Source organism: Lissotriton vulgaris, chromosome 10 (genome assembly GCF_964263255.1).
Source record: "Lissotriton vulgaris chromosome 10, aLisVul1.2, whole genome shotgun sequence".
Classification (NCBI taxonomy): domain Eukaryota; kingdom Metazoa; phylum Chordata; class Amphibia; order Caudata; family Salamandridae; genus Lissotriton; species Lissotriton vulgaris.
The window spans coordinates 494606492-494632317 of NC_141698.1; the positions used below are offsets into that span (position 1 = coordinate 494606492).

Sequence of the window (25826 nt, forward strand, 5' to 3'; positions counted from 1 at the left end):
TTTATCTTTGTTCAAAATCCATCTAACTCTTTTTGCTTTGAGGGGTGAAAGACACTGAGGATGATTGTATAATTGGATGAGCTTATATGATACGTTGTATCAGGCAAGTCTTAATTGATTATTAGTGGGATCACTGTGGATTGGTTGCAGTTGCAACACAGATGTAGTGAATTTGTGACTTTGTATTAAACCTGCAGGCTCTGATGTTGATCGGATACGAATAATTCTTGCTCTATGGGAATCAATAATGTTATATTGGTTATTTAGGAAGATATATAAAGGAATTCAACACAGACATTTATATCAATTATACTATAGAAAAACTAAAGGTAAATGATAAGGTTAGCGGGAAATCAATTTCAGATTACAAACGTTGCGTATACACAATGGGTAATGATAGATGTTTACATTTGTGCACTTCAAATGCACGCAACATGTCGGGAAATGTACTGTGATGAAGATGTAGGCACTTGTTTGTATTTTCTCCCTATAATGAGAGAAAGTATTTATGAATTCACAACTGTATTCTATTTCATTTGTCTATAGACATTAGAATGTTTTTTTTAAACTGAACTTCAGGTGTGGCCTGACAGATAGGCATATAGGAATTTATTGTGAATGAGTTTTGATTGACTTGCATCTTTCAATACAAAGTGATGAAATGATTTTTAAATAACATAAGATTAAATGGCAACCAGGGACAAAATGTTAATTATTAGGATAGTGCTGTAAATTATTTTGTGTATGAATTGGCTGCTAGATATAAAACTAGATTTAAATGTGATATGTCCAACGATGGAATTTTAAGGTTGATACACAATTAATTGATCTTGGAATATAAAAAGAATGGGCGGAGGGCAAGATGGCGTCCGTGCTGGACGTGTGAGTGAGGAGCCTTGGCGTTGTTCCCCCAGCCAACGCAGTCACGGCTGAGAGGACGTGGAAACTCAATAGAGGAAAACGGGCGACGAAGGGAAATTAATCGCAAACTCGAGCATGGAACCAGCAATACGTGAGAACAAAATTGAACATTTACCAGGCCGTCCATACGACGTCCCGGCGGCTTAGCGGCTCAATAGTTCCGGCGGTTTGCTGTGATTGCCAATACACACCTGTGTAGGCTTAGAAGCCGAGGCGCTGAGCGCGCTGTGTGTGACGGCAGTTGCAGCTTGGAAAGGTGTGAGTAGTGGGCAGGAGAGATTTTGTTTGTTTGAGAACACCAGAAAACACCTGGTCAGAACGGATAAAAGCGAATGAGGCTACATACACTCTGCAAGATCTGAAACAGCGATAATCCGATAAAGTGAGTAGAGTTTGGTACGGGAGTACAGGAGTAAAAGCACAGTGGCTCACTGTGCATGCTGTGAACGAGGCAGCAAGTGAATTGATTGCTACATTGTGTCGCCTGGATTGCCACAGAGTATCAAGACTTTTGTACATGTACGATCTTGTTACATTGTATATAATCTACATCTATATCGATTGTTGGCTGTCTAACTTTCGGAAAAGGCTTGGTCATGCCTCCTAAAACCGGGCGTGGAGGGAAAACTAAGACAATCAGCGATGCAGTGAGTAGGGCTGCTATGTCACCTAGTAATGTAAAAGCTGGGGTGGAGGGAGCTGACTCAGACGCTGATACAAGAGCCTGGTAGTAAGAAGACACCCCAGATACCCCAGCTATCTTTGTCACAAAAAAGCAATAACAACCAATGCGGGCAACTCGGAGCATGACTATGGAAATAAATGACGGTGATGTAATTCCAATATCTGAGTATCCTGATTATGTGCAGCAAAATGAGCATCAGAAAAGCCAAATAACCCAAAAATGAGTAGATCTGGAGGTGGAAACTAGAGATATAGGAGGGGCAGTGTCAATGGCTGAATCCGCTTTGGCATCAACGGGGATGCAAGAGGAGGTGACTACGTTGGGTGTAGTAACTGATTTGTGTATTGAAGGTGCTAATAGGGAGAGCGATTCAGGGGAAGGAAACTTTTTTTCTATGTCAGATTCAGTCAGATCACTCAGTCATCAAATGACGACAAGGATGGAGAACTAGGGCTTAAATAATTTTTGGGGGAGAGATCTGCAATTAGCTCTGGCAGTAAAGTAAATACCTCAAACCCCGATGAAGACAATCTTGAAACCACTATGATACACAAACAAAGGGCAGACAAGGAGGCTGAAGAGGCAGCTCAGGCAGCGCAGAATATGATCCGAGGCCCTTCTAGCTCTATTGCAACTTCAGCTTCAGAGATGGTCAAGTCTGATGAAGGTATGGATGGAGCTCAAGTAGTGAATCTGAGTGGTGAGATTTCATTGGAGTCAATATTTCAATGTATCTCAGAGCATAGGGCTGAGACATGTACGGAAAGCACAAAAACACACGCTGCCTGTCGAAACTCATTTAAGTACGAAGAAACGATCTACCTCCAGACATCAGGGACCAGTATGGGCAGTATTTTTGCGCCTAGCCTGGCTAATCTCTATGTTCATACTTTTGAACAACACGTCTTGACATCCACAAATCTTTTTTTCCATCTATCAAATGGTGGAAACGACACATAGATGATGTTCTTGTTATATGGAAAGGTGATCAGGAATCGATTTGACAATTCCACCAGTGGCTAAACATTCAGAACCACTATTTGCGTTTCACTGTAGAGATCAGTAAGGAAAGATTATCCTTCCTAGATCTCTCGATCTACGCAACAACTACCGGTTTGGAGTGCGAACTATTTCGCAAACCAATGGTGAGAAATTCCTTGTTACTATACGAGAGCCAGTACCCGAAAACTCTTCGGGACAATTTGCCCTACGGGCAGTTTCTTCGAGTGCGGCGCAACTGTTCCACCCAAGAAACCTTCACGAAACATGCAGAGAGCTTATTCCATCAACTCTCTGCACAACATTATCCTAGGAAGTTGATAAAACGCTCCCTGAAGCGGGCAACTAATAACAATCGTGAGGCACTCCTTGAGCCCCCGGTAGTCAAACCACCATCAGAAAGGCTAACTTTTGTAAGTACTTTTAATACAAAGTCCAATCATATCCAAAAGATTGTCCGCCGCCACTGGCGAGTTTTGAACTGCAGCAATGACCAAATTGAGCCTCCATTGTTTGCGTTCAAGCGGTCGAGGAGTTTGCGCGACCGCTTGATACATACTCGTCCAAAAGAAACACCGAAGAGAGCAGTAGGTACCCTTTGGGATCTACCGGCTGTCACAGGACACCATCCTTGTGAATGCTGTTCGGTCTGTCCACAAACTGCACAATCCTCCAAGGTAGATATAGGAACTGGCCGCCCTTGGGAGCAAAAACAATTTACGAATTGTAACAGTACACATGTTATCTACCAGCTCACCTGTCCTTGTGCAGCCAGGTACATTGGCATGACGACTCGGAAGGAACGAGCTAGGATGCTAGAACATAAGAGTGCATTTAGGTGCAGGAAGACAATGTCTAAGCTAACTAAACACTTTGTAGAGCAAAACCACTCGGAAGCTGATTTCTCATGGACAATTTTGGAGAAACCTCACTTACCATCACATATAGGGGATGTCTCAAAACTTGTATTTATGAAGGAACAAAAGTGGATATATAAGCTGTCCACAGATACTGGCGGTCTCAATGCTGAAATACCTTGGACAAGTCTTTCTTGAAGGTTTTTTCTGCCATCCCCTTGGATGGTTCTGGTCCATGATATAATTCCAGCGTCTATAATTCCAGCGTCAGTATTAGTCTAACCTCTGAGCACGAAAAATTAATAAATTGTAAAATTTATTAATTAAAAAGATCGTTTTCTTAGGACTGTTACCATGACTTTGCGAGGGTAGTACGTCACAAAAGCTGGGAAAGCCACATTTAGAATTCCAGACATGAAGTTTCTATAGACATAAACACTTTATAGTCATCGGCTTGTCAGTCCGATAATAGTTTCCCTGCTCAGCGTTCGCCTAAATATACATACTTATGTTGATGAGGTCGACACACAGATCTATTGAGAGTACTGATAAGGGCTCCCTTGCAAATTTTGATAAAGTTTTGCTCTTAGAATCCAACACATACCCCAAGAACTGAACTACACGGCCACTGGTGATTACATCATTTGGTAGTTCTTTCATATTGCGCGTGTGTACGAACATCTGAACAATTGAGCAGAAGGCCTTCTTTAAAACCAGGACTTCTGCCGTACGAATAAGTACATTTGGCTTTGGTATTGAGTATTTGCAGTGGGCGTATGCAATATTGCTCTTTGAATAGGGCAGAGTGTTACAGCAATCTTGAAGCGCACCTCCCTCTTAAATCGGCATTCAGCTTCATAATTGTTGATAATGGTTCTCTAGTAATCTCAATAAATTTGGGTTCTTAAAATTCAGTACAAGCCCCTAGGACGGAACTACATGTCCGCAGTCGATGACATCATTTTGTAGTCCTTGGTCATCTCGCGAGAGTACGAACATTGCTGGATCTAAATAATCGAGTGAAAGACAACCTCTGAAATCAGCATTCCTGCCGAACTAGTAAGTGCATTCGGCTTTGGCATTTAAGTATTGGTAGTGGGTGTATGCAATAGCATTATTGGAACGGGCCAAGTGTACCAACATTCTGCGAGCGCGCCCGCCCTAATTAAACATTCGGCTTCATAAACGCCTACTCTGTTCCGGGCGTTGCCTCCCCCCTGACTCGGGTACTGTCTGAGGCAACGACGGACAGGTTAGTGCTATCCTCTTTGGCGAGTAGGTTGTACAAACAGGCTAGGTGGTTTTTCCCTAAAACCTTGGTTATGTAGACTAGTGTCTTATATTGCCACTACATTTCTAAATTTCGTTTTCCATTCTGTTTGTACACATTTCGCCATTGCTACAATGGGTTGAGTCATAATCCGAATCAGACAGAAGAGACAATGTACACTTCCACTTACGTTGTAAAAATGGAGAAGGTGAATTTGTAGTTAGGTGAGCCTTATCTGTGAGTTTTTGTAAACAGGTGTTTTATGACTGTGAGGCATGGATAGGAGAGGGTCAACAAATTTTGAGATAGGAATAGTAGACAATACTAGTCATCTTCCATTTTTCAAGTACCCCATTCCTTGCATTTACAGAGGGGGGCCTCCTACTTCATGAGCTTGGTCCAGGAGAGGTGAGGTCTAGTCCCTGGTCAATCTGGGTGAGTAAAAAATCCGTTATTTTTCTAAAAGATATACAGGAGGAACTGAGGTTTCCCGATGATACAGTACTCATTTTGGCTTGTTTATTTTCTAGATGTGAGACACACCGTTTGACACAGAGGAATAGTAACATGGATTGTTCACTTATATCCTTTATTTAATTGATTTATTCACATGTACTTACTTTATTAGAAATCACGCAGTAGCAAACACGTTAGAACAGAGGCCCTGAAGAAAGCCTTGGGATCGTTCTCCCTGTCGGCTGAAACATGTTGGCACCTTACGTAGTAATATTGTTGAAACTGCTTCTTTTGCACTGTTCTTGTTTTTAGTTAGGGAAAGGTCAATATTCATTAAAGTCTCTTTTTTGACTCTTTACCTTATTTTAAGTCACCACTTGTTGTTTTGTTTTGCACTGCACATGGTTCCATCATCAAAATAGGCTCATGGTTAAGAAGTGATTGTGGGCTTGATTCAACTTCATGTGGGTTATGGAAAGGTCTCAATGATCAAGAGACAGACCATCCCACTTTGGATGACCAAGTGAGAATATTTATCATGACAAGACTTTGATGGGAATCCAATATGTATGGATGGGTCTCACCTACAATCAAGTGCGTTTCTGGTGATTCTGTTGCCTGCAGTTCCTGTATTTAGATAAACTTAATAGTACACATGCTCTGACTCACTCCGATAGGGGTTCTTAGCTGTCTGGAGCTCCTAGAAGCTCTTCTACAGACCCCCAGTTTTTCTCGTTGGTATTATCAGTATTTGAGGGGATAATATTCTGGGCTGGTCTTTAAAATATCCCTTCGACCCTTCTCTCACTGTGTGTTTTGCGAAAATTGCAGAATGCCATTAGGCGGATAGCGAAAACATGCACTGAATTTACGGAAAGACTGAATGAGGCAGAAGCCAGAATCTTCACGTTAGAAGATGATATAGTGACACAAAAGGCAGTGGCAAAAGACTTGCAGCAATACAGGGACGATGTACAAGCCAAACTTGTAGACTTGGAGAATTGTATTTGGCGGAATAATCTGCAGATTTTAGGAATCCCTGAGGGGATTGAGAGACAGGATATCCGCAAATTCGTGGTGGAATTATTCACAGAGGCCTTCCCCGAACTTACAGATTGGAATTGGTCTAACGAAGTGCAGAGGGCACACAGGTTCCCATTTAAACAGAGGCCTACGAAACCTGGTTACAAGGATGTCAGACCGAGAGCAATTTTGATGTCAGAATAATTTCTTGGCGGGCCAGGCGATATAAAATCTTACACAGCCAGAGAAAAAGCGTGCTGTGAAAGACCTGACTTTTTGTCACCAAACTGTGGAGAAAAGGTGGCAGCTATGTCACTTGATAAGTCCCCTTCAGGGGAAAGCGGCGCAAGTATTTTTGCTAAATCCGGCCACTCTCAAAGTGATTCTAAAGGGTCAAAACATGCTTTTTTACCTCAGAGGTGTCAGCAAAAGAATATTTGGCCTCAATAAAAATGTTTATACAAGTTTGAATACAAATTTCCTCTTGGTAGTGTACAGTTGGGATTGTATTTGACAGTTGTTAAAACCTGGCTGTGTTAGTATCTATCATGTCGGGGGTACATGTTAGGTTTTGGGATTAAGAGTATGGTAGCGAGTCAGTACCCTTGTAATGTATTTAATTTAGTTTCTTGGCAGCCAGATAGGGATCCATAGGATGGGGGGAATTTACTCAGCAGGGGAGAGGGAGTGGGGGGGTCAGGGTGGGCTAAGGGGTCGGGGGCACATGGGGTAAGGTGTAAGGGGGGGGTTATCATTTAGAAAAATCAATCCATGAACAGGTAGCTTGTTTTCTTTTAATGTGGTCAATATGTATTCGACAAAGATTAGGAATGAGACATGTAATATCTGACGATTATGTTGGAAATGGCGGTTAATGGAATTCATATATGTTCATTTAATATTTGTGGCCTTAATAATAGAAATAAAAGGCTTAGGATAGCAGCAGAATGATGTATTATGAAACCTGACAATCTGTGTATTCAAGACAAACACATACCTTGGTCTAAATGGAAACTGATGGAAGAATTAGGATATGCACTTCTTTCTGCAACTCGACAGACTAGTACTAATAGGGGCATAGCTACTTTGATACGCGGTGCCATCAGGGGGACAGGAAGGGTAATGCTGGAAGATAGGAGATTGTAGAATGTTTTATTGGAACGACCAAGTATACTATCTGTTCAGTCTATGGGTCAAATGCCGACAAAGCTGGTGTATTAGAAGTGCTAAATATTGAATTGGCATTATGGCCTACCCCGCTGATTCTATGCGGAGATTTTAACATTCATTTGAAGGGGCTCATTTTAAGTCCAAAATACAAATATGTGGGCCGTAAGCCCAAAGTTTTCAAGGCTTTCGTTCAAGTGCTGAGGGATCATGGGTTAGTGGACACATGGTGGACTATAAACCAGTCAGATCCCGGATACACGTTTTATTCACATACGCACCAAAAATTGATATGAGAAGACTATATATTTATGTCCAGTGCACTTATAGTTGGAGCAAAAATGCAGGTCTGGTCTCGGATTATGGCTGATCATGGTCCCTTAATGTGTTAAGACAGAGAAAGGTTGGAAGAACATTTACTTTTAATAGGAAATTATTGAACAATGTACGAGTCACTTACCTTTGGTAACTATGTATCTGGTAGAGACGTATAGCCGCAGATTCCTTAACTTAGAATATCCCCATGCGTTAGACTGGAGCCGGAGTTTTTTTGCAGCAGCACCTCTATAAAAGTCCCGCCCGGCGGGCTGACGTCCGTTATCTTCGGAGAAACGTTTCCATGGCACAACGCGGAGCCACCAACAAAAAAATTTTAAAGTATGGGAACAGTGTGTGAGGGATGAAAAATCTGTGAACAAGAAGGAGGATGGTGGCGACACCATCATAAAAAACAGAATTAGACACTGCCTACATAGAAGTGAAAAACTGAGAAAAAGAACTGCAGGCTAAGCAAAGACCCTTCCCTGAGTGCAAGAAGGGTAGAACATCTCAACAGGCCAAAATAGAGGGATACTGCCATGTAGAACTGTGTCGTTTATTAAGAAAGGAGCACAGAAGAACAACAGTGCACAGTAGGAAGGATGAAAATACTGTCCCTTTACCTATAATAACGGAGGTTAAAACCAGAGCACAACTAAACACCAAGAGGATGACCAAGAGGAGAACAGGGCCCCGAATCAATAGAAAAGACAGAAGGAAGGGAAGGTAACTGGAGAGGAAAACAAATCTCCTCGTGCCGTTTTACAGGAAGAGGCCCCTCAGCAGATGATAACAGTATATGGAAACACTCAGAGGTGAGCCACAACTGAACTCCTGTGAGAGGTAACCCAATGGCAACTGAAGAGGCCAGCGGAGAACACCACTCTGCAAGGTTCTCGCAGAATGGGGAGGCTGGGTGGGCATTAAGCAATCTGCGGCTAGATACCGTCTTTACAAGATATTTGTTTCCGAAGGTAAGTAACTCATACATCTAATAGAGCCATCTAGCCGCACATTCCTTAACTTAGAATAGATAATACACACAAATACCCCAAAGGGGCGGTGGGTCTGCGACAGAACAAAAGAAAATGCCAAGCATCAGATCCGGCAACAGAGTGACGGATAAAGGGGGAAAGCTGTGGCGGACAGCCAGACAGCAACCCAAGCAGCTCGAAAGAGCAGAAATAACAGGATAGAAGATATCCTAAAAACGCCAGAATGGTGCTTCATCATACCCGTATATAAACGACAGGCAGAACGGCATGAGCCCTATACCAGAGCAAAGAAATAAAGAGAGAGGAGGAAGGCCCACTCTCCGCTTAATGACGCACAATGAGTACACCGACCCAAGGTCGAAATGAAGTTGAAGAGATGCAACCAGAGCCTAACAGACTAGCCTACAGAAGGAAGCCGAAGGAGCCGGTGTCAAGAGCCCAAAGGCAAGAGCTAGAACCAGAGTAAAACATTGGGATTAGCCGGAAGGACAAGAAACATGCCAAGTGCACCCACAAAAGGGTAATTAGGGGAAATCCGCATCAATTCTAATACCCGCTGAAGCAGGAAGAAACATGCATCAACAAACGGTCATAGAGACCATAAAGTGGCTTACACAAGAGGCATAAGAGTCCCCGACCGGGTAGTATGAAGCCAAAGTGAGAAACAACCAACAACATAGACTTGCAGGCAGAAGTCAAGAACCACTGCTATCAGAAGAGCTGTCCCGTGGGCGTAGCCTTAACAATAGTGTGTGAAAATTTGGAAAAAAGGCATATCCGAAGGAAGTGGCCAAAACGCCAAGCTTAACGAATAGTGGGAAGAGCCTCAGAATCTGAGACCAACACTCCAGAAAAGACACATACAGCATCAACACCAAAAAGGGAGCATATGTCAAATCGGGAAATCACCCCAGGAAGCAGACGCAAGGAGGAGCCTATGGGCAACCTTTAACAACTCAGAAAAGCTTCCCCACACATGGAGATATTGGTCCAGACCCATCAGCCTCGAAAAGAGGTGGCGATGTAGGAAGAGGAATACCAAGGCAACCGGCATGTATACAGAAATGTATAACATATAAATATGCAGAGACCGAGCTAGCTAGGAGCAAGAACAAGTCCACACTGGATCATACCTAGTACAGTAAGGGCAAAGAGGACACCATGAAACTTTCAAAGGAGGTGGATGACCATGGCAGAAGCAGACAGCACCAGGAAAAAACGTAGAACACCGTACCACAGACCACCAGGCGACACATGGAGTCCACAGGATCTCCAGTCCCAGGTAAGATAAGCAAAGCTATATAATAGCATACAAGTACCACATATGGAGTATGCATACCCCAAACAACGGGGAACACCTCTTAGGGCAATAAGCCAAGCCAAACGAGCGCAGTAATGAACTGAACCTGTGAACATGAGTTCCGAGCCGTATGACATTACCAAACTGAACCACCAGCTCAATATCACAGTCAGAGGACCAGACACAGCAACCTGTGGAACACAGCCACAGCAGACCAACAGGGAGCTCAAAGCAAAACGCATCCAAGAGATGTAAATAAAGCGGTAATCACCCTTGACCACAGAAAAAGGAAGACATAAGGCTCACTGCAGTATCAAACACAGAGTGCATCTAAAGGATGCAAAATTAAAAATTACCACCATGGAAGATAGGCCTAAGAAGACCTAAGTGGGAGGATGAAAGCCCACAAGGGGCCGGTAAACCGCGGCTCGGCGCGAGCATCAAACAGCAAAACCCCATTAAAGGGTAAATCAACCAGTCGCTCCCGGATATTTTCAGGGAAGACGCTATCTCGCAACCAAGCGTGGCACCTTAAGGCAACAGAGCCTGCCATATAGCTTGGCCCAAAGAATCCGCAGTATCTAAGGCTGAGCCGATTGTGAATTCGGCAAGGTCGCGGCCATTCCAGAGGAGGTGAAGTAGATCAGTACGAGCACCGTCAGAGGTGGCAGAAAGCAAAGACTCTGTAGAGTCCCACAGGTCAGAGGTAGCCCGAGCCAAAACATGCACTGTATTTAAGGACCGTAGGGCTGCACTAATGGATGCAAAGGTGTTCCTACCCCATGACTCAAGCCATCTGGACTCCCGATAGGGAGGAAGCGTTAGATGGGGCAGGGAAGGAAAGGCAGTCTGCAACACAAACCCCTGCGCATCGGGGTGCACAAAAAGACAAACGGGATCATGTGGAGCTGGACGGTGGCGGTGTAAAACTGAATGAGCCACTGGGTCACCTGAAGCAGGCCGGACCCAGGTACCCAAAAGGATATCATAAAGGGAAGCCTCAAAAGGCAGAAGCTGCTCCACATTCCCGGACCCACGGTGAAGGACCTCAAGCAAGGGGCACACAGACAAAGCGGCAGAAGGGGGTTGCATGTTTAAAATGTGGGTGGCCAATGAGACCACTCTCAAAAAAGCTGCACCAGCCTCGGTAGCCCTCCGCGGAGGGGACAACAGCTCATCAGTGGGGAGGATTGTACGCTGACCCTCCCCAAACTCTGAGGGTGCGACCAATGCCCCACGGAAGGAAGCCCCATGGAAGAATGAGTATCCTGATGGGGCTTCTGGGGAGGCAAAGAGCCTGCCGGACCTGGGAGCTCCTGAGGAGGCTCCACAAATTCCAAGGGGGCCACTGGCAACAATACCTACGGCGACGCCAGGCGTGAGGGCCGGGCCAACTCTCTCCAGAGGCTTCTAGAGAAGAGTCCACAAACCGGCATTGATACAGGGCCAAAACGACACGTGCCGGCACCGACTTTGCCTCGTCCGTCGCCGACTTGGCTGCATCCAGCACCGAAACTATGACAAGCTCCCCTTCTGAAGAAGGAGAAGGCGCCGGAGCCGGGCGAGGCAAGCTTTCGCCGTCGCCCCGGCACTGACCCCGCCTCATCCATGACGGGCTCCAACTCCAGAGAAAGAAGCGGAGCTGGGGAGGCGAGCCTTCGGCCAAGGCCCCAGCTCTGACAGGCAGCCGCCTGCCCGGAAGCCCAGGGTGTGCTCAAGGCAGGGCTAGGAGCACCGGCAACCACCTGCGACGCCAGAGGGAACCCAGCGGGGCTATGCGGCGCTGCAAAGGCACTGTGGGTGGTAGAGAGGAACCCAGCTGGGCCTTGCCCGAACGACACCATGTGGACCGTAGAGAGGACCCAACCGGCCGTGCCCTAACGACACCACATCTCCGACATTCCTGGGGGGCAAAGGCTCAATTGGCGCCGGGGGCGAACCCGCTGGCGAGTCAGTCGGAGATCCCACAAGAAGTGGATATTCTAAGTTAAGGAATCTGCGGCTCAATATCTCTATCAGATAAGGCATTTAGAGATCATATGCTTAGGTGGGCTGGGAATTTCCTTGAGCTAAACAGGGGAACAGTCTACAGTCCTATTTTATGGGGTACTCTTAAAGCAGGAATGTGGGGAGAGGTATTAAGCTTTGGGTTAGCTAAACAAAAACAAAGCCAAATAGTAATGCATCATTCACTGGATGAGAGTAGGGCTGCGGAACTGGAAGTGATAAATCTTAGACAGGGATCAGACTGTAAAGCCGCATATAGTAAGATAGCATTGTCAAAACTAAAGTAAATTCAATATGGTGCAAGGATATTGCCCTTCAATACAATACTTATAAACAAAACAGATATGAATATGGCGAAGCGACTGATCGGTGTCTTGCACAGCGACTTAAGAGTTAGACAATCCTCCCAGAGAACATTGGCTATGACTGATGCGGCGGGTAAAACGGTGGAAACAGAAGATGGTATGTTTTTTTTAATGAGTTTTATCAAGAGTTGTATAAGCAAAACGACTCAGATGAATCAGATATAGACCACTTTTGTCAAAAAATTGATTTGATCAAAATAAGTGTTGAGGAACAATTATTATTAGATGAATTGATAACAATGGAGGAATTGGAGGAAGCATTAGGACAATTAGCGCGTGGGAAAGCTACAGGACCAGATAAATTAGCACAAGAAATTCATCAGCTGCTCTTTCAGGTGTTGAAAATTTAAATGCTTGGTGTTTTTCAGGAAGCCGAGCTGGGGAATGCGCCTCCATCTTGGGATGAGGCCAGCATAGTTGTTTTTACAAAAAAGGATAAGCCTCCTAATACACAAGGGTCATATAGACCTGTATCTTTGTTGAACACCGATGGGAAAATGTATGCTAAGATTCTAGCTAACAGGTTAGAGCGAGTTATTATACATTTAGTTTCTTTGTCCCCACATGGATTTATTTCAGGTAGAAGCAACATTAACCATATTCATAGAGGTATTACTCTTATAGATTACACTAATGTGTATCATAAAAAATGTGGTTTCATATTTTTAGACGCCGAAAAGGCGTTTGATCGCGTATCTTGAGTTTTTATGTGGGGCATCATGCGAGGGATGGGGTTTGTACTGGAATTTATCAAGGCGATTCAGAGTATGTATAAGTCACCACGAGCGAGAATTTGCGTTATGGGCAGGCAATCTCAGGAAGTATGTATTAATAGGGGAACTTGACAGGGATGTCCCTGCTCTCCATTATTGTTTGCGCTATATATTGCCCCTTGTGTGCAGATGCTAGAACAAAGTGATAGTATAAGGTCAATGGAATGCGGGTTCTATCAGATACGTGTTCTAGCATATGCGGATGATATTGTTGTAGCCTCTGCAGATCCAGCACAGGCAATACGGGAGATAGAAAAGCTTGCTGAAGAATTTGGGGTGGTGTCTGATATAAACTTAATGCAGCCAAAACCCAGATAGTATGCACTGATCAGGCCTGTCCGGGGGAGAGTCGGGTAATGGATGAAGCTAGATATCTTGGTATAAAAATTAGAATGTCTTTACAAGAATTAATCTAGGTTAACTGGGGTAATATAGTTTCAGGGGTGAAGCAGCAGCTGGATCGGCTTGAGTGTCTGCATCTGACTCTAGTGGGGGAGACGAATTGTTCCTAATATGATTGTCCTTCCTAAAGTACTTTATTACTTTAGAGCAGTACCACTTGAGTTAATGAAAAAATAGTTGCAAGGGATTCAATCTATATGCAATAGATTTATGTGGGGACAGCGAAAAGCAAAAAGAGCTTTTAATTTCATGATGTTACCGCTGGGTAGGGGAGAATGGTCTGTTCCGGATTTCTGTTTTTACTATTACGTTTGTCTACTCAAAATGTGCGTATTTCGCTGACAGGGAAAGATGTAATAGATGCAAAAGGTCCACCGATAGATCAATTATTGCTAGGGAAGGAAGCTAGAAATGTGCTAGTGAAATTCTCTGAGCCAAGCCACTATAAAAAGACATGGTTTAAGGTCATTATTACAGCTTATAAGGTATGGAAAAGGATATGCAAGTGCGGACGATTCCACAGCTGAATTATTACACTACTCTCAATTCAGCTGTCAGGTTCCCAGAAATATTTTGGAATTATAAGATGTTGTGCAGGAAGATGAAGGGGATCGGATATTGGGGGGATTTATTTCAGGGGGGGTGGGGGGGGGGGGGGGGGGGGAGTGCTATGCTCATTTTTGGAATTAACTGAAAGTCATTAACTACAACATCAGGAATTTTTTTCAAGTATCTGTAATTACGTGACTATCTTGTCAGACATCAGTTACATGAGGGTATTACGGTATGACCAATACTGTAGGCAATCAGGAAGAGGGCCAAGATAGGGATTTTATATTCTATGTTAATTGAGTCTCAAAAGGATGATCTGGCTTCTCAGGATCTTAAATGGTCTGCACGATTACGGATTGATGGAGAGTTGATGCAGATTACTATTGATACTGCAGGGAAAATATTGGTATCATCGAATTTACAAACACAACACCATCTTTGATGTATATCACACACCAGAGCGTATGATGAAGTGGGGTGGAAATAACGACGGAAAATGTTTTAGGTGCAGTACCGATAGAGCTGATATTGTGCATGTTTTCTTTGATGGTATGGTTCTGACACAATTAAAGCAACAAATAGAGCTGTTTTTGCAAGAGGTTACAGGCATTTCCTTATCAATAACGAAGGAAATGATGTTATTAGGGATATGGCTGATGTTTCAAGTGAGCCGTCAGTATACAAATTTAGATATATAACATTTATTGCCGTAGCAGTGGCACGTTTATGTATTGCCTCGTGTTGCCTCCAAAGTGAGGCTTCCACATTTGAGATGTGGAGGGCTAAATTTTATAACGTTTTTAATATGGAATACAGCTTATATTTTCTGAAATCAACTAGACGGCAAAAACTTGGGATGCAGATATGGGAATCTATGATACAATATATGAAATAATTGTCTGACTCTGGCTCCAAAATGATATCATGACTGAAATATGTTTCTCGTTCTGGTTTCTCCTTTTATTTATATTAACTTTGCCACTAGAAATCATACTGGAAATTCTATTGAAATAATTTGTATTTATTGACCACAACTGATATATGTATTTGTGACATGGATTGAGCTAATAAAAATTGTAAAAGCTGAATATGAAAATAATTCTATTTCAGCTCTGAAGAAGTGCCTGTTCGTGCTGCTTAACATGTGTTGGCTGAGGCTTTGTCTGACATGATGGCTGAAACTGCTTTTGATATGCGATTCTGAAGAAATTATAAATAATATAAACTGGAATCATTTTTGTGAGACACTAACCATTGGAAGAGATTATGTTTTTGTGCAATTTTAGAATACCAAATGTGAGTAAAAAATATATGATGTATAATCACCACTTGATGAGTGAAGTGTAAAGAGCTCCCTATGAATTGAAACTGATCAGTTTATAATTGATTGGTCAGAATGGTTTACTGTTTAGTAAGGGGCAGCTAGCGCAGGGTCAGAGTCATAGAAATACACAAATATATTAAGCAACATGCTCTTCCCTTAAGATCGGAATAAACTGGAAAGATTGCCATTGTGGTTGATAGGAAGGCATTTAATACAAAACAAGTTCATTTCACAACATTTTAAATACTTACATTTAATTTTAAGGTAAGAGTGAGCATTATGATTGCATTAGTGTTATGAATATTATAAAACAAATCTGTGAACAATCATCCTTCCTGTTCACATAGCTCCCAACTGGAACTTAATGGATATGAAGGTGATATATTTATTCAGTAACACATGCCAAGATTAAGTTATATTTAAAATCTGCTATACTCGCACTAGAAATATAGTCTATGTTTTACAAATAAAGAGAAATAAAAAAAACTCACTTCAGTTCGCGTCGTGACCACAGCCTCCAAAAGGAAAACAGCTCTAGGACTGACAGCAACATGGCATTAACAATGATGAATCTTGATGTCCAATAGTGCACTTCGAGCCAATCCCAGGCAAACTCTGCAATAAGCTGGTAGGGCAGGAAGGAATACTTGACAAGAAATTCTCGCCACTGTTTCCACGTTGGATCTTGCAAGTCCTAAAAACAAAATGGGAAATGTAATAGGTCAATCCAAATTATGAAGAGTATTCATAATAATGAAGAGTATTCTAAAGGTAGTACTTAAAATTAACAAAATGAATGAACATTTTAGATAGACTAATGGATTCAGTCAATAGAAGGAAGGCAAACAGACAGCATAATGTAAGTGGAGGTTATTTGTAGCAAGCATGCTTGTTAAGTCATCACAAACAACTACCTAAATGAAAGTTCCACATGCAGAAAAACAAAGATCATTATCAGAATTAGAATGCTTGTGTTGTGTAATTTCCACTAATCAGTAGAAACTGCATGTTTGTGAACGGCATAAACTTTAGGATGGTGCCAGACTGATTCTGTGCACTCCCGCAGGATATGTTGTCCCTTGGACAAGATAACTCACAGTGCCACCATAAACCCCTCTAAACCTAGAGAGAGAGGGAACAGTTCTGGCAACCACTGAACATGAGAAACCTGTTCCCTCAGGAACCGTAGTGACAGACCTAGAACCTTTCGCTCAAAAACTTGTTCTCTCTTTAGGTCAGAGGAATATACAAAGTATACAGAAAGGGACGTTTTCAATGTTTATTGAAGCAAAGTGATTCTTGTATAGGATATATGTGCTGCACTTATCAATAGACAGGAGCAGATGAAAGTTATAATAAGGACAGTGAACAGAACCTAAAGTTCCACCATCGTGCTATGACATCGTATATATACAAGCATATGAAATAATATAACAATCTGGCGTACTCCTACTATGCAGACCCTAACCTACGTGTCTAGAATGTATGTTCTGCCAAGAAACCTCTTACTGGATGATCCAACCCCATTATGTGGTGGGTAAGAGTGTAGGACCCCGCCTTGGTCAAAATCTGTACACCCCTCATGGAGATGTCTGTCAGCTACTGGGGGAAGACTTCAGCATGTAGGGACCTCTCGAAGTCAGCAGAAGTGCCTCCTCTGACTATACCTAGAAATTGATGTTTATATATAGAAAAAGGCATTGATGCCATGGGCTGAGATTGTGATCAGGCTGTCATTGTTTGTATTCTACAGATAGCTGTGTCGCCATACGGACGTAAATAACAAACATTTGCACAACGTACATGTAGGCCTTGTACACAATGCCAAGGCAATACAATAGTGTTCTAGTGAAATTGATTTGTGTAAAGCAACAGGCCAATATCTCTGTTGTTGTGTGGGGCTAAGGTGATGGAAAAGTTGATCAACCAACAATTAACAAGCTATCTGGAGCAGAACCAATTATTAGATCCCGCCCAATCGGGCTTCCGAGCCGGACATAGTACGGAGGCTGCCCTGATGAAAGTGATGGACATAATTAAAATATCCCTGGATAAAGGGACGCCTACTATGTTGGTATTATTAGATCTATCGGCGGCTTTCGACACCATCTCCCATTCCATCCTGCTTTGCAGATTACAAGAGATTGGTGTCGAGGGGCAAGCTCCAGCATGGTTGGAAAGCTTTCTGCGAATGAGATCTCAGCAGGTCAAACTGGAACCATTTTTGTCAGCAACCAACCTAGTGGACAAGGGGGTGCCGCAGGGTTGCAGTCTGAGCTCAACATTGTTCAACATTTATGGGGCTCCGGTGTCTGCAATTATAAGAGCGTCTGGATTCGAGACGATCTTGTATGCAGACGACACACAGGTGATTATCCCATTCGATCCGGATCCCGAGGTCACCAAAATGAAATTCAAAACCTGTATGTTGAACATTGCGGCCTGGATGAGGGACAATTTCCTCCAATAAGACGGAGATACTCCTTTTTGGAACGGCGGAGGAACTATGGACTCAAGAGTGGTGGCCGGCGGAACTGGGGGAGGGTCCCCGCCCCGCTAAGCAGGCCAGTAATCTAGGGAATCGTTCTGGACAGCAACTTATCTTCTGAAGAGCATGTAAAATCACTGTCTAGCTCTTGTTTTGGCATCTTGAAACTGCTAAGGAAAGTTTTTCCTTGGATCCCTGTGGAGGCAAGAAAGACTCTCATTCAGGCGTTGATTGTGAGTAGGCTGGACTACGGAAATTCCCTACGAGTCGGGCCAGAGAAGATCTGTTCTCCAGACTCCAGGTACTGATGAAAACTGCAGCCAGAATGGTTTTGAATAAACCGAGACGCACCCCATCATGCCCTCTGCTGCAGTCCTTACATTGGCTGCCTGTGAAGAGAGCAGTCTTTAAACTTTTGATCTTGGTGTTTAAAGCTAGGCAGGGCCTGGGCCCGGCTGACCTAAAAAAGAAGGTAAGAGCATATGTGCCGGGGCGTCAACTAAGATCCAGCAACCTAAATCTTTTGGCCCCCCGCAAAATTAAGAAAGTGAGAATGGGCGGGCGGGCTTTTTCTCATCTAGCCCCCTTCCACTGGAATAGGCTACCGGAATCACTACGTGGCTGTACATCTCTGGCACACTTTAAAAAGAGCTTAAAGACCTGGATGTTTTAGGAGCCTAGAAGTTCAATGGGCCTGCTTCTCTGTTCTGCCGGGCACCGAGAGAACCCTCGGGGATGATTCGCTGCGCCATACAAATGATGAAAAACAATAAAAATAAAACAATTTAAAAAAAAATCAGTGTTTTCAGGAAACAAACCCAAAGTGCCGTGAATGCAAATGTGTGTTAAAAGTCGATGTGGAAAGTGAAGGCAACTTTAAGAAGATCCATGTACATGTACAAAAATGCCCAAGTTTCCTACTAGGCGTAACTGGGACACATGACACCCACTCCTAGAACATAAGTCAACTAAAAAGCTATCTGAAACTAAAAAGCCCATTACTAAAATGCAACAGCATATGTAAAGGAAATTGCTAAACATCTAAAATGAAAATAACGATAAAAAGCATTAAAACAGGTACTCACGCTATTTGGAGACCCAAAGCATAAAGAATGCCAAAATGTCTTAAAAACATAAATGGTTATAAAATGTGGGTCAATTTAAAAGAAATTTGGAAGTTAAAACCAGGCCAAATACAAAGGTTCCCACTAAACTGAAGAGGCAGATGTTCATGTGTTCAGAGTTGTAGACGAAACATTTTTGTTTCCAGGGCCCGCAGATGATAATCCCAAAGGCACACCTCGAACCAAGTTGAAAGAGCAAGTGTGTTCCCATCCAGCCCCTACAGCAGCCACAGCAGAAGTGAAAACAGCCATTGGTGTTCTTTCAAGACAGAACCAAGATCCGAACCACCAGGCACAGAGACAACTTAGTGAGACTCGTAAAATGCAGCCAGCAGCAATGGAATCCTCAAGGGACAGCTATAAAAATGGACCTTCAGAGGGGTTCATCAGTATGTCTATGTCGGAAGGTGCAACCAATTGCGACCCCAAGCACAAGTCCAGGGCACAGTAGTAAGTGCACAGGAGACAGTGGAACACGAGCTGCACTCAATTAATTTAGTTCTCGAAGCAAAGGTGTGCCAATGCAATGCATCATGTGTTCACGGTACAACAGGAAAGCGAGGCAGTGCCATCTCCATTTGATCTCAAAATGAGACATCCATTGCAGAGCAAAAATATTAAAATCATCCCTGCAATTAAGAGCTGGACCAGCGGAGTACCTCTAAAGATGCTTCCGAGGAGGGAGTGGATAAAAGATCAAATAACTCCAAACACCGTTTGGAAAGTGATAATTACCCTGGAGTCAATGCTTGTGAAAAACCATGCAATTCCAGTCATACTAAACATGTTAAGAAATACGATGTACAAGTCTCCCCAAAATTTCATGGGAAGTCGGTACGTCGTAGCGTGTGCATCTCTGAAGAAGAACGTGCCACAAAGATCAAACATCACCTTGGCCGAAGATAAGGCCACATCTTTTTGAAATAATAAGGCTTTCAGTTTGCTCAGGGTATGAAAACACACGTTTCTAAGAATAATTAAAGGCCATAGCGTATCCTCCCTATCGGTACATGCAGATGGAAACAGGACTTGTGTACAACAAGTAACAATGGAAGACACGGTCACCATATTGGCAACCCCTGGTTCATCCCACAGTAACCTTAACTGTTCAACATCAGGTAACTCCCTTTCGAGAGTAATCTGAATGACGGACGTATCATGGCCACTGGAGAGCCTTTCAAGTAGCAAAACAAGCTTGCAACAGAGGCATTACATGCTCCGTGCAATGAAACATCTTTGCATACTAGGGACTCACTCAAAGTATTCTCGCAGTCAGAACCAATGAGAAAACCTCCAGTAGCCTTATTCCGACACCGGAATTTGAAAGGAAGCTCCTAATGTTCATGTATGAACCCTTCACCTTACGCTTCGCATCTGCCTACTTAATGGTGTTGTAGATAGTACTGTAAGTGGAAAGTCGAGATTGGTAGTGTAATGTACCCATGGATTATCCAATCCGAGAATGCCATCTCAGCAACTGTAAAAGGTCCTTTCTCCAGTCTTTCAATATGTAACATAGTGCTTTTGCATTCTTCCATGCCATAGCTATCTGTTGTTCTGAAAGATGGTATGGTGAAAACAGATTTGTGATGGTAATATGTCGCCACAGCATGTGGCCAGAACTTAGTGTCTGTAATGTCCAGCTCAACAATAGGATAGAATAAGTTGGGACTGTCCGTGTTTTAATGCAGGCATCTTGTTGTAGGACGTCTATTGTGGATGATACAATGTTGCCTAAAGATTATATCCTGGAAGATAAGGTAGTCATACCGTTGTCCACCATTGCAAGAGCCTGTTTTAAGTTGGCCCTATCAATCTCACACAGTTTTTCAGCAGCCTCCTGTTGAGATATATCCAGATCTCATTATAGATGGCATGAAGAAAGTTTTTAACGTGGTTTTTGAGGACCGATTAAAAAGTTATGTAGGTCTAGTCATCAGATAAAAGGGACAAATGCTGTTGTACCTGAGACAGTGTTGAGGTCTGTAGCCAAACAAGGCACAACACTGTAAGGTACCACCCCAAATGTTCAGTCTGCACGTATTGCAGATTGGGCTTCTTTGCTGTAAAACCTTTGCTGTTGCATAGGATTTGAGCCTGGTATCTGTTTGTGTCTAATGGAAATACTAACCATGCTTTCCAATTGGGATCTGATGAGTTATGCTTACTCTTATGCAGCATGCTGTTTATGGTATCCTTAGTGTATGGTGTTAACTGCTGCCAGGTCTCAAATCATGTCAGAGGGAGAACCTGTGGTGTGTTCAAATCTTCTCTTGGCAAGGCCAGGACATGGTTGTCGCACAGTTGTATTCAGAAAAATCATTTGTTGTGGTATTAAACAAGCTCTAAATAAAGCCTCAGCTCCCTGAACCTGTCAGTCTTTAATCTCTCAGATAGACTTCACATCTATTGTGCCCTTCCAAAAGCTAAAACTTATTCAGGGAGCGGAAAAGGAATGAAGCAGAGTAAATCAGTTTCTTCTTGGTCAACATATTTTCTCTGCAGGTGTTGGTGCAAGCCTATAATAATAGGAGGCCAGGTCAGAGATGCCATACCCAGAAAATAATCACACCTCTATGCAAATGCTTTTGAACTACCTCTTGGTGGTGTAGGGCAATGTTCCATTGTGTAAAGTTGAAAACTTCACGAGGAATACTAGCAGCTTTTTGTAGAAAATAATTTCTGTAATGTTGAAAACAAAACATCTCAAAGTTAACTGTACCATCTTATAACTTATCAGAAGAAAACACAGTTGAATCCTCAAGATCTTCTAACATTTAATACACTGCAGCAATCTCCCAATCATCAGAAACAGTAATAGGGGTGATAGTGTCATTTAAAGAAATGTTATACAAATGTGAAATTTGTAAAAGATCAGTGGGACCATTCACATCAAATGATACCTTATCACTCACAATCCCATCTGGAAATTAAACAGCTGAAATGTTCACAAGGGGCAAGCCTCTTTGTTCATGGTGTGATGGTGGGTGTGGTTTCAGAATCAAGTTTACCATGTGTAAGCAATCTGGGATAAAATGGCCGTTCAGAAGCAGAAGAAACACTGTTACATAACCAATCCAAAGGACCAGGAAAAGTAATGTAATTGTAATCCAAAGATCTAACCATGGAGTAACAAAGTATGTTCTTTTTAGTCAAAGATAGAAGACACGCACCTTCAGCTGAAAAGGCAGGGTGGTGGGAGCAGAAGTTGTTCCGATGTGTCGGAGATTAAATCATCAAACTCCATGAAGTAACCAGAAGCCATCCGGTCTATCCTTGGCAGCTCAGCAGATTGTGTTGAACTTGATGAAGACTTGATCAATGGTACATTGACATAAACCATGTTCTTTTCAGGATTCCAAATTGAAATTTGTGTTTCTGTACTTGCTGACTGTACAGTTGTCGTGGTTTTTGCAACAGGTATAAGACATACTTTGTTGTTGTTTAGTGTTGTCTTTTGTAGTATTTGTAATTAAAGCTTCCATCTGAACCTCCTGTATTGTAGCGAGAGAGGAATGGTAGCTACCCAGGAGCCAATGCAGCTTACTGTTGAGAATTGGCCACATAGTGCAGTTTGATCAGATAAATAGAGACAAAGAGATTGTCTCGACGGCTAGCAAGGGGTGGAAGTAGTACAGTTTGTGTACCTTCAACAGAGGACAGGCACTCCATACGATGGCTCAAACTCCATTTTGTCCACAATCTTCTCTCTGACCAGATATATGACTTTCGAGATCAGTCCGGGCACTTGCCTGAACTACTTTCACTTCTCCAGTGGAGGTGCGTTTTACTTGGATGTTGCTTTGTTCATCCCAGAAGCCATTAGGTTCCTGTAAAACAGCCAAACGTTTATTGATGTCAAATTGCGTGCTGATATTGTTGAGGTCTGGGACTCACATCTTAACCCAAAACAGTTTCTCATAAGGAGTCCAACCACCCAGGGACTTTCTTGGCATGTTGTTCAAGCCCGCTGGACCCCAAATAGGTGATGGACCCAATTGCGACCTGAGCCTGGGACCCTGGCTGTTAAAGGTAGGTTTAAGTCAGGGTTTTTCCTCTCCACTGACACGTTTCCCTCTGGATGGTATGGAGACGACAAACAGAGGATCACACCCAAACTCCCCATGGCCTATTTGTAAGCCTGAGAGCTAAACGCCAAACCCTGGTCGGAATGTAATTTGTTAGCTGCACATGTCCTAATGAAGACCCGCAGATTCTTTATAACAGTACGGGCATCAGCCAATCGCTGTGGCCAGACCCAAAGGAATCGAAAGCAGGAATCCACTGCCACCAAAATATACTTGTAAGCCCAGTCTGATCATAGGGAGCTGCAGTGGTCCAAGTACACACAAGCAAATGGCTTGTTTGAAATCAGCAGAGGTGTCCGTGCCACGGTGAAACCCTTCATCGGTGACAGATGTCGCACATAAAGGCAAAGTCCTTAGTCTTTTTGTAAAGACCTGGCCACCAATAGCATTGCTGCAATAGTGAAATTGTAGCAGTCACCCCTGCTTGTGCAGAAGCCAGACCCTCATGTGCAGCTAGAAGGAATCACAGTCTGAAATCATTGTTTGGCATTACTCTGTCCTCTAGTCCTGGAATCTGAGCATACAGTGTGTTTTGTGCATCTAACTTGCACGAGTACTTGAGTGGAGAGCCTTCCAGCAGGTCATGTCATTGCGAGCAGCATTGACTGCACCCATGGTGTGTCTCTCTATCCTCATACTAGAACGAGTGATTGCAGCAACAGTGCAAACTGTTGCCTCTGCAGCTTCATCAGCCATTGAATACCCTGCAACGTCAATACCAACACGTCGATTGCTCAGTGTGTGAATGACATGAGCCAGTGGCAAGCGATCTTTCAGCTTTGCCACTTGTTCCCAAAGCAACTTGTGCTTCAATACGCAGCCTTTTGAATCTCTGAATCCATTCTGGCTTCAATAATGTTGGTACTCCTTATAGGATTGCACCCAGGAACACAAATCACACACTAGAAGCATTGGGAATCAAGCATCCGTACTCTGTAGTGCCAGTACTGAAACCTTCAGCTCTCGGTGCTGCGCTGTGCAATCACTGGTGACTGTGTGTAGGTTTTCTCAAGATGGAAAACTTCATCATGCATATGCCCTTTTATAACTGCGCAAGAGGTTGAGCATTGATGCTTTGTCCATACGGCAGGCTGAGCATAAGCATCAGTATAATTGATGTAATCATAGCGAGCTAGAGGCATTAGTTCATTAAGCAGAGGATATTCTTGTTCGTACTGCAGAAATGCTTGTGTTTGTAGTGTAGAGTCAAATCTGTAATCTACATCTGGTGCAGTGAGTGAATTTGCCCATTGTATCCATCTTGAATGCAGAGCTTTAGCGTTTGGAACGCCTGCTCTGGTAACCGCCTCTAAGGTCGGTATCGGGGCCACGACAATAATGCGTTTCCTTTGAGCCAGGGCTTACTCCGTCACTGCTCCAGTCTGTACTGCTGTCAGTAATTTGTTCAGTAGGTGCAAAACGCATTTCAGCATTGGTATATACATGTGATTTATATGCTACTGGTACTGTGTTACCCTTATTGAACGTGACATATTCATACCGTGATGTTCCCAAAATTACACATACCACCAAGTTTGTAGTGTTTACATGTGTGTGTGTGTAAGTTTTGGTAGCTACCATGTCAGCTTGAATGGGATATAAATGTACTCTATTCTCCTGCGTCCAGTGTGTACTTGAGAAGTCTGGAAGTATTATGTCATACAATGGTTTTACCCATTCTGTGTAATCAGGAATGTAGGTTCTGCCATAATTTAGGAATCCTAATATAGATTTTAAACAAAAGCACAGGTGCACAGCTTCTCATTAAACAGGGAAAACAGATATACAATTTCTTCCCAAACAACAGTGTATTTCCAAAGTTTCCTTTATTCTAGTATCAAAATCATTTGTAAAAACAGAGTCATAAACATCACTTGTTGACAGTGGCACAGCCGACGTGTTTCGTCCTTGAAGCGGACTTCTTCAGGGCATTAATAGTTCCCCATGTCATGAGGGGGTACTTGGGTTAACAAATAAGTAAATCCAAAAAAGTAGTAAGAAGCCATGGGCAGCACCACTTCAAATTCTCAGTTCATAATGATCCATCATGTTATCTACATGGATTTAATCCCATAGGTGCATATTCATGGTCACAAACAAAATGTCAGTATAGAAGTGTTCCCTTCCGAAATTTCTAAAAATAATTCTGTTCAACGGCACTCAGCGATATGACTGATATTCCTGTATAATACAGTAATGAAAATCAAACTAACTATCAGACCCGACCATACACCTCCTAAGGGTCCATCTAAGAGCCCTTTTTTTTTTGCTTTCTGCTTCCATCCTCCGGTTACGATGCCTGGCACTTAGATGGACCCTGGTCGACATGCTTGCTAGCACTCTATTGGCTGTAGGCTTACAATTGAGGGTGTTTGCCTTGATATTATAGAAGGCGTATGGTCGGGTCTATACTGACATATTTTGTCTGTGACCATGAATATGCGCCAATGGGATTAAATCCAAGCGCTACTTCCACCAGAAAACCCATCAGGTTCTGGCGAACGATCGGGATTTCTGCCACACTGACTAGCATTGTCAATGCACATTCCCCGTCCAGAAGCAGAGTCATCGATATCCAGGGCATGCCTGACCATAAGTCCAGCTACCTTCTTTTTAACTGAGGTGTAGATGTTTTGGGCTTTTCTTCTTGCTTAATAACTTAGTCAGACAAGCGTTGCGAATCCTTCCTTAGTTTCACGTGCTCTTATGATC

At 43.1% G+C, this 25826-nt stretch overlaps 1 protein-coding gene across 2 annotated transcripts in view; it reads right to left on the minus strand.

Annotated features, from left to right (window-relative positions):
• The window catches only part of BFAR (bifunctional apoptosis regulator), a 357188-nt gene that overhangs the window by 61543 nt on the left and 269819 nt on the right, over positions 1 to 25826 (minus strand). For both annotated transcript variants that reach the window (XM_086941352.1, XM_086941351.1), the window contains one exon: positions 15906 to 16108. In XM_086941352.1, the coding sequence (XP_086797478.1) occupies positions 15906 to 16108 (203 nt within the window). The remainder of the gene's footprint in view (positions 1 to 15905; positions 16109 to 25826) is intronic.